The sequence below is a fragment of the Phasianus colchicus genome, chromosome 8 (genome assembly GCF_987193195.1).
Source record: "Phasianus colchicus chromosome 8, bPhaCol1.hap1.1, whole genome shotgun sequence".
Lineage (NCBI taxonomy): Eukaryota > Metazoa > Chordata > Aves > Galliformes > Phasianidae > Phasianus > Phasianus colchicus.
Window position 1 is genome coordinate 5,966,738 of NC_143443.1, and position 13,389 is coordinate 5,980,126.

At 37.1% G+C, this 13,389-nt stretch overlaps 1 protein-coding gene across 3 annotated transcripts in view; it reads right to left on the bottom strand.

The window, feature by feature from the left end:
• PARG (poly(ADP-ribose) glycohydrolase) overlaps nucleotides 1-13,389 on the bottom strand; it is a 60,550-nt gene that overhangs the window by 21,394 nt on the left and 25,767 nt on the right. For all 3 annotated transcript variants that reach the window (XM_031602479.2, XM_031602478.2, XM_090144777.1), the window contains 2 exons: nucleotides 13,025-13,182; nucleotides 1,974-2,053 (listed from right to left, as the gene is read on the bottom strand). In XM_031602479.2, the coding sequence (XP_031458339.2) occupies nucleotides 1,974-2,053; nucleotides 13,025-13,182 (238 nt within the window). The remainder of the gene's footprint in view (nucleotides 1-1,973; nucleotides 2,054-13,024; nucleotides 13,183-13,389) is intronic.

Genomic DNA, 13,389 nt, shown 5'->3' on the forward strand with positions numbered 1-13,389 from the left:
ATCGAGCCATTACTGTCAGGATCCTAGTGAAATTCTCCTTACTTCGGATGCAAAAGGACTTCTGCACTCATAAAAAAAGAACAGCTATTTCTCACTGTAGAGAGAATGCACAGTCATCATCTCTCCTTGCTTTACTCAAAATTTCTGTTGTGCTAGAGAAAGAAAAAGTCAGCCTCTTACTAGAGGATGTCATCCTAAGAAAAACTTCGTTTGGTCTCCTTTGCTACATTAAGCCTATTGGGTTGGCTTGTGGAAAGCAATGGAAACAAATTTAAAGCACGAAGTCTTTCCAATGTGTTAAATAATGCTGTGCTTTTCTTCAGAGTTGTAAGGTTTAAGGAAACATAGAAAGGAAAAAAAAAAGTTGCTTTCTCTTGAAAAGAATAAGATATGGCTTTCAGCAATTGAATGCTTTGAATGCTTTTCTACAAGGGAATTCTTATCACAGGCAACATTTATAAATTAGGCATTCACCTGTTGACAAAATCTTCTGTTTACGTGGCCTCCTCTGTGCTCCTTTACAAGGAATTCAATTACCATTTACAATAAAAAAAGAACTGTGACGTTATTACAATCTTTTATGGAGCTACATTACTTTAGTCTTACTAACACCTTCAAAGTAAAAAAAAATCCCAATAAACGGGGTCTTTTAGAAGTATGATACGAGTTTTTAATTCAAAAAACGAGCACGCAAAAATCTCACCAGATTGTGAGTAGTTTTCATTAAGCATGCTTCCAATAGTTAGGGACAGCAGCAAAAATTTGAAAACATTATTAAAGTATTAGACAAGAGCCCCTATACTACAGCTCTCCTCATCTGAGCACACAAATCACAATTCACTTTCTACCACAGAGATTTATTTCTATTGAGACTGCTGAGGTTTGTTACCTAAAACAGGGGATAGCTGCATTTAATTAGAGATGAAACAAAATAATAAACTGATAAACTGAAAAATAAACTGATGGAACATACAAAATAAAGAGTTTAATATGTAACAGCTTAAAACTGTGAATTTTTTTTTCCTTTTAAGAACAAACTTTTCTGAGAATATGGTGTTAACAGTGTAAAGAATATGTCGTATAAAAACACTACAGTAAGATATTGTTGCAGATATGATATACATAACTGCAGTCAAATCCCTTTCTCCTCAAAAAGGGAATTTATGAACTCTGCTATAGCACTCTCAAAAAATAGATGTATTTTTTTGGGAGCTTAGGTTTATGCTCTAATCAATGGTAACAGCAGAACATCTGACTAGGATGCTAGGGAAAACACCACACATTTCTAAAGAAGCTGAAGACATCTCACATCTTGCTATCACCTAATTTATTTTCAACTGGGAAAACTTCACAGTAACTTTGCTTTGGAAGAACAGAAGCAAAAAAGCCTGAAATGCCAAGAAAAGTAAGGAAAAATCGCTTTGAATTACAAATGCTGCAGTCAAAGCACGAAGCGTGCATGCTGCAGCAAACCTGAAGACTGTACCAAAATCCTGAAGGATGCTATGGCACTGGTGATTTTAATGACCACGTGTGTTAAGTTCTCTCTACATTCTCACTCTGATAAGGTGCATTGAGTCAATGCACATATGTTTTAATTTTTATATACAAACACAAAATTTGTATAATGCGTATGGAAATGTGCACACTTTATATACTGTATATATATGTAAATAAGGAGGGGTGCAAATATAATCTGAATCTACATTTGTATATGGATATTTTACACAAACACATCCACCTCTGAAAAAAAAAGTAATGCAGAATAAGCTTCATGCAAAAAACTGAATTACATGTGTTATCTATACATGACAAGTGACACTAAAGAATATGAGCATACTCAGCATGCTGGATTTTGTTAGATACTTTCATCATAATGCTGCACAGCCACTCCTAAATCTAATGGGATTAAATTCTCTATGTATGTTTTGTAGCTCAAAAAAAAAAAAAAAAAAAAGAAATGAAGTACATACTTTTTTCTGTGACTCTTCTAAAATAGCAGAAAAGGGTCTTAAGTTTCTCAGGCTTCCTTGGTGACCGTCCTTCAAACAATCTGGAAAACAAGACGAAATTAATTAGATGAGATTTCAGGGATGCACAGCATAGTCATTAGGCTACTTACAGGTAAAAGTTGAAAAACAGTCTGCCCTTCTTGATGTCAGCCACTTCAGTATTACACAAGTAGGACACAACGGGGCTGTCTAGACAGTTCTTTCCATAATAAAGCGTTTAGTTGCAATGCTGCTACATTGCACCTCAACTGCCATGATCCCACACAGGAACCAATACCCTTACATCCCTTGTTACAGAGGCACCAGTCCTGAAATCTACACAAATACTGAGATTGTGCACTCCCAGCAGGAGGCATATTTACACGCTTATATATGTAGTGCACTTGAAAGGCAATAATAATAAATAAATAAAGCTAGTTTTTTAGGTTGATCTGCTAGAAAAGTTTCCGATGAAGGTAATAAGGCTGATTTTGAAGTATCAAAAAATATAATTTCAAAAGGAAGATCCAAAAACCTATCAGACTTATTTGCAATGACCTAGCTTGCATTGAAATCGGTGACCCAGAGGTGAAAACACACACACTGAACACCCCAGGATCCAAATGCCTTACCCTACTTACAGCTGAGTGAAATTCTGAGAAGAATGAAGGCAACTACATTGTTTTCATGAACTGCATGGTACTAGCAGCATTTCTAAAGAGATTAATCCACTCCCTATAAAAATGGCTTTATCCGCTGGGCTACTCCTGGCATTCTCAAACCCATCTGTAAAAAACTAAGCATTAAAAGGAAGCATCCAATTTTTAGCCATTAAGTGAATGCATGCTTTTAAGGTTAACTGAAATATTTTTACTGCATCATCCCTCTTCCGGCAACTTGAACGCACATTACTTAATTTCCCCTCCAGCAAAGTGACAAGGCATTGTTATTGGCAATACATAATGGAATTTAACTGGGAGGAAGAACAGTGAGGACTTCAGAAATAGTATCCTTGGAGCAGGAAGGTCACTAAAAGATGTCTGACACAGTGAAAGCCCTGAGGATGCAAGTTATAACACCCCTACCAATCCTTACCCCCATAAACCACAAAACAACAGTGCAAGTAAAGCAATGACACAACATTATTCATTTGTTTTCATGCATCAAAACATCAGTCTGCCTTTAAAAATGGAATGCTGTCAGGTAGACTTAGCTTTCAGTGGTGAACTAGGATGGTTTTTCTTAGTATTCAAAAATTCTTACGCAATATTTATTCAAAATCTATATCAAGTTAAAGAAGAAACTAGTTTTAAGGTTGAAAAGATCTTATGAAAACCTTCAGCCTTGGAACAACCAATCAGGACTTCAGGCAGTCGAGTTTCATATGTGTATGGCCTACTTCAAAACAAACCCATCTGCAAGGTCTAGGACCAGGTTGCGCTTGCTTAACTAATAAGGGACTCAGAAAAGAAAGTTAAGGTGTGCATGCAGGTCTTGTTTAAATGCCTAAATCATCTCTGACTTTTTATCTGGAAGTCTTCTTTGGTACAAGTCCTTTAAACTGGTTCATTTATATACTAGCCCAGCCATGCCTACAATGGGTTTTTTTGCCCCTTCACTTCAACTTAAAATCACGCTTATGTTGCCAATTCTCAGTAAGTTCTTCACGTCACAAAGGTGTTACACGATTCAGCTTACCTAGCAAACTGTGCAGGGAGAGTCAAGAGCTGAAAACACTATGTTTGAAAAAAGGCAGATCAACCTAAATGGTGACAAGATGAACCTGGTAAGTAACAGTAATGGATGAAACCAAAATGCGGGAGCTGTCAGTAGGACATTTCAACCAAATACATTTATACACACACACACACTTTTTAATGTACATATATTTTAATCTGAGATGTCCAGCACTGGCCTGTCTTTTCTCGCAGTAAAAGCTGTGATAAACAGCTCTTTTCTTTCTCTCCTGGGATCAAAGCTACAGTAATGTCAATTGCTTCTGAAAAATCTCATTTACAGCAGATTTATTCCCCAAACACATTCCATAATTACAATAACGATAAGAGAGATCTGTATTTCTATTCTAGCCATGTAGCACTGTGTAAACATCACAGGGTGGCACAGAAAAATTTGGAAAGGCCCAAGTTCTGACACAAACGTTGTGTGTTGCAGGAGGTTATTCCCCTTGCATAGGGACAGAAAAATACAATGAGGTTCAAAAGTCACCTGCATTTTGACCTAGGATGCAATATGCATCTTGCAACCATACATCACATCTTCTACTGCAGTTAGCACATGAGGGGATTTGTTTTCAAGGCCAATTGGATCAGCGGAAAAATTCTAACATGTTTTAATAGGTTAAAAATTAGTAATATACCTTCATAGGAGCTACCTATTTATTAGGGGTTACTGTATTAGTTCAGCTAAATTTTGACTGCTTCATATGTTCTTTTACATTTCCAGAGAAACCATACATGTATACTGGCATCATTATATCATGGTGATATCACTGTATCATAGGATGCCAGTGATTCCAAGCTATACTAAGGTCAGAAGTAGAAACTGAAGAGAAATGAAACCATAAACCTTACACTCCATATATACATGCAACCATACTGTCTTAGATGCAGTGTACGTAACCAGTTATCTCTGTGAACAAAGTAATGCATGATAAAAAATAAGAAATGGCCCAGACCTGCTCTCACTAAGACAGGATAATATTGCAAAATTAGGAACATTTTAATCTAGGACACTATTTTGGAGATCATCGGTTGGGAAACATTATGGAAGGTTTTACTTCTGGTGCACATATCTGTGTTTTGGAGAACAAAGCTATATGAAGACATCAGTAATATATTCAAATAAATGCTTCTTTAAGTGCTGGAACACAGATCCTACTTAAAAAAAAAAAAAAAACTACCTAAAAATATAAGTGGAAACCACGTAACCAATTTACTGACAAGAACCCAAGGCCAAAAAAACATTAATTCAAATTAAAGAATTCAGCCAAATGAAGTGCACTTTAAATCAAATGCAAAGTACTGCAAGCCCCACTTTCAGCTGAAGCAACTGAAATATTACCTCTAACTGCATACGTAAGCTATTTTTGCTCTGCACAAGATGTTCTTACTGCCATGCAGCTAACTTCCACTTAGCAGGAAGCCAGACACCAGAGCACAAAGCTTGTGGGGCTGACCACCAAATAGAGCTCTGCAGTGATGCTAATCAAATAAAAGATGTATTAGCAAGATATGCCTATGGGGATACAGTTAGGTGTTCTGACAAGCCAAGGTCAGAGATTTAAAAACAGAAGACAGTAGATGCGCCAATAGCACAGTAAAAGTGGATTGTTAAGTCACTGTGGCTACATGAAAACTTTCCTAGCTAATAATTGGAGTCCCACCCCCAGACCATACCTTCCCATCCACAAGTTGGGTTCTTTTGAACTTTTCAGAGTACGCTTATGTTTCTAACGTGCAAATCTGAACCTACCCTAAGACTCAGAACAGTATAGAATAGCAAACTACTTGAAAAATGAATAGAACAGGTGTCTTTGGTTTTGTATCTTGTTACATTTCAAGTTCACGTATACACATAGGGGTGAAGACACACTCAGATGTTACCTTCCAACTGTTATTGCTCTCCCTAAGACCAAGGGCTATTTACATCTAAAAGCTGAGCATTCCCAATTGCTAACAATCTCTATCTGAACTGCTAAAATTTCACAGTGAATCATGCAACCCTAAAAGAAAACCTCATCATGTGTCAATTGGCACAATAAATGAATCATTTCGGATTACATCAGTTGCACCAGGGAGCACAGTGAATCATCCCTACCATCTTTCTCCTGCAATCTTTTTTTCTTTATGAAGTTTGGAGAGCAAAATAAAGGTTTTCCTTTTTCAAAAATGTTATCATATTTGTAAGCAACCTTTTTTCTAAGCTTTCATTTGCAGAGTTGGCCAAAATACTTTGTTTCAGTAACAGTTCTGTCACAATATTATTTGACATTTTTCTTTAGTTGTGCTCATAGTAACTTTAGTCACATGTATATTTAAGATTACCTGTAGATAGAATATTCAGGAAATATATAGGAAATCTATAGGTGTAAACATGAACAGGGAGAAAATCCACTGAATATGTGATCTGCATATAGAATTTATAATACAATTACACGTGCATATACAATTGCACAGGATCTAGAATAATCTCTCTCAACAACTAGTTGTTGAGAGTCAGTCTACTGTATACAAGTCAGTCTATTGTATACAAACAATGAGAATTACCTTAGTTACCTGTATTCTTTGACTGAAGCATCTTCAATTGGTTGTGTATTGGGGGTGGGGTTCCCACCCACACAGAAATATCCAGCCACATTTTAAACCACACTAAAATTAAATCACTAAAGCTTCACTTCAGAGAAAAGATAGAATATAGTTCCAGCCAGATACTGTCTGAAGACTTTTCTTAACAAGTGGCACAGCAGCAAGAGTTTCCATTATCACTATTACATTTTCTCTTGCCAAGAGAAACACAATATTTCATTCCTCTTTTTCATGCATGTTTCATAATGCATAGACCATATTAGCACAGTAGTATATGTATAACATTTATAAATAAGTGTGCATGTAGTAGAAAAAAATAAATGTACATATATCAGAAATTTTTTTTCTGATAAAGGGTGTGCGATGAGAAGAGTTGGGCGATCACTGCCCCAGACAGCTTGAAATATTTACAAGTCAATCACATAATTTAAGATGAGGAAATCTGAACAAATTGAAAATGGCAAGTTCAATATAAAATATAGATTCTTTGTAGGAAGTCCTGTTGCTATTGAAAGTATTTTAAGTGAGAACTACAATTAAGGCTTTCCAGAATACTAAAGCTTCAATAATGAACTTAGGACATGGCATCAGTCTAAAGTAGATAAGCCCAACAAGATGACCTGCCCTGAGATGAAAGGCAGATAAACAACTAGTGAGCACAAAAGGAAAAGTCACCATCTCAACCTTACACATACTGACAGGTTTCTTAGTTTCAGCTGGGATGGAGTTGTTCTCTTCAGAGTGTCTGGTGTGACACTATGCTTTCATTCCAGGAAAAAGCAACATTGATAACACACTGATTGTACAGTTGCCTCCTAAGCAGCTGTCTAGAGAGCCAAGGCCATTTGCAGTGAAGGGCCCAAGGAGCTGAGAGGGAACAGAATTAGGAGACCTGACTGAAACTGGCCAAAGGGATACTCCATACAACATGACTTCATGCAGGAGGAATTGTGAAGGGGGTGGGAGTCACCTCTTCCACTGCTCAGGGGGCTAGCTGGGCATCAGTCAGGGGGTGGTGAGCAATTGCTTGTGTATCACTTGTTATACACACACACTTGTCATATTATTATCTTCTTCTTTTTCTCTTAGTTTTATCTCAGCCCACGAGTTCTACTGTATGGTTTTGGGTATTTTTCCCCCAATTCTCTCTTCTATTCCACTGGAAAGAGGGCGGGGGGGGGGGGGGGGGGGGGGAGGTTGAGTGAATGATTGTGTGCTGCTGAGCCACCTCTGTGTTAAATGACAGTAGGAAAACACAGCATGAACTTACACAAGTCAGGTGCAGTAACGTCAGTTCTGTTTATCTGGTGCCTAGTGTATTTTCATTTAATAACATGAATTCCACCCTTCTGTATTAAAACAGCCCATACAGAAAGCAATTTAGGGGTTTTGAACTCCCTTGGCATCAAATAGGAGAAAAACAACATACTCGGTAATTCAATCTCACAGGCACTTTCTTATTTACTGTTGTGTCCTAAGTATCAACCGTCATCACATCAAGTTATTTAAGGATGTGCAACACCTTTGTGTTTAATTAGAACTTCATCTTCAGATTGGAGACTCTTGAGATACCAACCCCAAGTACTCAGCACCAAACAGCACGGTGCAGTGTTTTACACTGAGCATCTAAAATAAAACATCTCACAGCAGAGTAAAATTCAGTTCTGTAACAAACGACTGTGTCTGCTGAAGTAACCAGGAGGTACTCAGAGTACTGTGTAACCACTACAGCAATTACTAGACTTATTAAGAATGGTGTCCTGTCGAACTGATCTATTCCGAGACCATCATCTGCCACATAAAAATGCCAATTTTAATTTTTTACAGTAGATTATTTAAATCCATACTAATAAGAACACAGACCTGAAGCAGGGTAACAGGACTAGTTTTGTATGCTCAGTGTCTAAAACTAAAAAAAAACCTAGAGCTACTTTTCAGAGGAGCAATGCATCTCTCAGTCCAAATCCAGTTCTCTCAAAGTCATCAGATAATTTATTCCCCAGGGAATACTCATTAGTGTTGCAAAATTGATGTTGTTTATGAAGAGACAATTGCATTACTGGTAAATTAGATTTCAATTCCCCTGTACAAACGTACTATACAGTTTGCCCATTTCCTTTCATATATTATACATTCCAGAAAAGACATATACATCTTAACTACTGTTTTCGCCCCCCTCATTCCCAATCACTTGAAATTGCTTTAAAAGCTTGCTCGATAAAGATGAAGAAGTCAATCCTACTAGAATACTGGTCGTTTCAGAGCAGAGCATCTCACTAACATACGTGCCAGAAGATCCACCAGGTTTGTGTTATTAGACATGCTCTCTTTAATTACAATACATCCTCACTTGGTTTGATGGCAGCTACTACAGACGCCTAATGCCTTCGGTTTAACTACGGTCGTTTTTCAAAAAAGAACAGTGAAGTTACTGTAACTTGATGCTACAGCTAAGAACAGATCAAAGGTACAGCAAAAGCAGAAGGGGTCTTTGACAAACCAGTTCTCTTTTTGGTCACCCGGAGAACTGAGGTAAGATTGCAAGAGATTATCGCTGTTTGGTTCTTGGTTTTTTTTTCCTTTATACATTTCTTTTACAATCAGACTTCGTAGCTTTCTAAATTACAAGCTGCTGAGGCAATAAGACACAGGTCTGATGGCTCAGTCAACAAGGGCATGAAAAACTTCCACTGAACAGTCTCACCTGACACTCCACTGCATTTGTTTCAGTATTTTCTCACAAATAAATGTAAAAAGAGCATAGTTTTCTCTTAGCTTTGATATATTTCAAGAGGGGAGGGATAATAAGCATTCCTCCCTTTTTATGAAAACGATACACTAAACCACCACAGACTACTCATAGTAAAGATGCATTCTCTGTACTACCAGAAAAAAACTGCATTCAAATGCAACCATCATCACAACTGTAAAGATCACCTCAGAAGAGCTGATGCAATTAATCCTTCACATTCCAGCAGTGTGCAACTTCTACAAAAAACGTGTCAGTAAGAATGTTAAGAGGACAAATGCAATTCTTTCTGTTGTAACGGAATATTTTTGCACAAAGCTGCCCAATCCACTTCCACGTTAATATATTATATAAATGTTTTTAAGATAAAGATTGAACTTGCAAAATTTGGCTTTATGTTTGGTATAAAGGGAAGCAATGCCTCATGCTATTTTGTATGCTCTAATAATATTTGGCCACATGGACATGATTCCATTTACTAAAATTCATAAATATCCTGGCTCTCAAAGCTGAACTACAAATTCCATTTTATTAACTACATTTTTAATGGATTATGTTATTAATAACTTAAGAACTGCAAGAGGCCAATCCTTGCCAAGTCCTAGAGGGAAGAATTTAATTAAATTACAGAGTATTTCATTATATGAGTGACTTGGCCTCCACAGCACAATGAACAATCAAAACAGGCACTCGGTGTCACAACATGCTATTAAACTAAGCGTTGCAGTGTCAAATGAGGAATGTTCCCTCTGTCCCCCCCTCGACTGGCAAGAGGGACAGAAGAGATGAAGCGGAGATGATTTATGCTAATACTAACAGTTAGGATGGCCTTCCTCCCAATCAGATGCAGTTATTAGTGCACTCAAACAACATGCCATCATGCTACAGTAACAGTGCCAAGCACCGGTGCAACAGAAAAAGCTGAACAGAGAGAAAAAAGTATATTCTCAGTATTCTGTATTGAGCATCTGCTGTTATGTCAGATTTGCATCTTGATTAGGGGTGTTGGGTGGTAATCATAATAAGTTACTTTGTAACACAAAAACCTACAGAAGGAAAGACTGAAAAGAAGGGGGGACATAACCGTACTTGAAAAAAAATACAGCAAACATAACTGAAGTGTACAAACAGGTACTGATGTTTAAGTCTGTATTAAGCGAATGATAAACAATTGCTGCATAAAGCTGAAAGCACAAGAAAGAAACAGGCTATACAGTTGCACTGCTAACTTAGGGCACAAAATTCAATTTTATCAATTTCAAGAGCTGAGGAAAGGGGTGAAAACCTTTTGTATTAATGCAGAAAGCGCATGCATAGCGAAATTATGGAACATTTGTTAAAAATAAGTTCTCTCACATGCGCTCAGTAATTTTGCTTCATTATAGAACCATGGCAGATTTTTTTCCTGTGCCCAAGGAACACAGTAATCCATTCACAGTCATGCAGCAGACAAATTATGCTGAGGAAAGAACCGAGTCTGGAAAAAAACTGCAGACAATAAGACTGTGGGGGAAAAGAGCTACTGTGTAGAACAATCCGTTATGCCCATTCCTAAACAGGGCAGAGCAATAGTCCCCAAAGCCTTTAAATCAAAACATTAGTATCAAAAGAAAAAAAGTCACAAGCACTTCAACTTCAGCTATTGCCTGCTGCCTTTTGAACGAACTCAGTTTCATGAAAGGCTTTCCTGTAAAACCTAAAAAATACATGCTGCAGTGAAACAAGCCTTGTCATCTTTGCATATCTGAAATAGCCGAAAGCATGGCATTTTGTTGTTCTTCCTTGTTCTTACAGAACTAACTTACTAGGGTGAGACAATACAAGATCGACAGAAAGAGGAAAAAACAAGTGAGGTACCATCCATCCTCTTCCCATCGGTTTAGAGTTCATCTAAGTCAACTTACAGACAGTAACATGATGGAAAACAGTGCAACTTCTTGTAGTGCTCTCTTCACCACTAGACAGGCTTCAGCTTTTATCCCATCAGTTCCCCTCTCACTGACACACTCCCTCTTATTTTTAGCTACTGCCAGACACCTTTCCTATTTCACCAACCTGCATTTTGCAGTTGATAATGAACAAAGGGGTCCGACAAATGATAAAATATAAAGTATTAAGAAGGAAATTGTTCTTCTATAAAAATGCATAAATCCGCAAACTCTTGAAAAGCAGACATTTTTAATCCTCAGGAAAGAGAGAACATCATCTTTCCTTCTTTCTTCCAGTTTGGTAAACATTCTTGCACTGAGACAAAAGTGTCTTTCTTCCTTACATGGCCTAAAGCTGACCATTACATCATATATAATGTAAGAGGAAGGTCTGAAGACTGTTGTATTATCCCTTCAAAACAATAATACTGGAATTCACTTTGAGCAATGGCACTTAGAGGCAAAGTAAGAGAAAACCAAGGACTGACCAGAATAAGGCACAAATTTTGAATGTTTAAGTGCTTTTACAGGTTATTTTTAAAATCTATGGCAGTAATTTATTTCCCTAATACACAGTCAAGACTATTTCATTTTTAAGTAGTTCAAATTTTCAGTCCTGAGTTAACCACTACTACTACACTGTACTACCGTGAATTTATGTACCTGTGCAATGTTTATTGACCATGAATGTGTTCCAGTGACTCTGCAGCATTTCACTGGGTAGCTGATAATTTAACTAATTGATACATAATATGCTTAAGTCACAATAAAAACTTGATACTTTGTAAGTCCTTAAAAAAAAAACAAACATCTAAAAGTATGTAGATGGAGCAGTCAAATAGAACCCTGTCCAGACCCTTACTGTACACTTGTACTGCACTGGATGTAAGCCTTCCTAATGAATGGACAGTTACTCCCCAATTAGTTGTTACTACGAACACACTGAGCCCTATGAGGCACAAACACCCACTAATGTGTATGCCACTGCCCCATTGGAACAAAAACCTGGTCAGCAAACCTTTGCCCAGTACAGTTTTCTGGTCTCTCTTCAGAATACTTCAGAAAAGCTCATGCTAACCCTTCACGACAGCAAGTACCAAAACCATTATTATTGCATCAGTACACCTGACTTGCTTTATTTGGGAAATTCAAGCCTGTTGTGGCTCTTATGACACAACTAAGTGTCCAAGAGCGCTGGATCACAGGTATCACTACCTTCATATTTCATCTCAGCGTTCAGAGCATATAAACTACGTGTATAAACTGCAAGGGAATAAGAAAACCTCCAGATAATAAATGTTTAAATGCAAGGTTGACCCATCTGTATTTCTAATCAGAAGTCTGTGTGGACTTAGAGGATGAAAGCATTTCCTGCTGCAGAGTACTATCTCCTTCCATAACTGAAATAAGAACATTTAAGAAATAAAAGATGATAGAAAATCTTTAATCAAATCTGTATGCATGCTAGTGTTGAGGAAAAGAAAAGAATAAGCATTTGTTTAGAAAGCGAAATATCATCAGTTAAATTCATATTGTGGTCTTAAAGCTTTACTAGGTTGATGAGGAGTGAAGTTCTGTTAATCTGACTCAATTTGCAGATTATCACTGTAGACACAAGATGACAACAGGAACATGGCTGGGAGAATGCTGATTTTTCATTTAAATACATATAAAATATACAAAGCTCAAATGAAATATGTCATTTGTAGACAAATGGCTACAAGGAAGGAGAGAATTGCATTAACTTAATTATGTCCATGCAGGAGTATTAGTGCATGTGCACACACAGAAACAAAAGGAAAACTTGGAATATAAAACATTCCTGTGCACAAGAAACTTTCTTACAGTTACACAAACTCCTGGTCCCTGATAAGTTAAAAAAAAAAAAAAGAAAAAAGAAATGTAAACTGTTGAAAATAGTGACAACAATCTTCTTAAAACATGGTAGAAGAAACAGGTTTCTCCCCTGAATGACAAAAATATTATTTTCATTGAAGAATTATCAGCTCCATTTTTCCCTAAGTGCCATACCTGTTGAAGTTAATGTCTGGATAACTGGAATACTCAGACTTCATCTTCGCATTGCGACGTGGAAAAGTACAGAAGAAAGCATTGGCCAAAAAACTAGCAATCTGTTCCTGTGACATTGTGATGGAGTGATTCATCTTTTGTTTCAGCAGAGGTATTGGCTACCAAGTGGGAACAAAAGAGGTGAGGGGGAGGGAGGGCCAGGAGAAAAGGGAGGGAAGGAGAGAGAAAAATAATTAGCTTACCCATTTTAAAAGAAAAAACAGGAGCACAAAATTACATTTGTTAAATTAGAGCAAGACTAATTTAAGCCAGTGGTGAACCCTTTAATCAGCAGAACTATTAAAGTCAAGAACAGTTTATTCAAG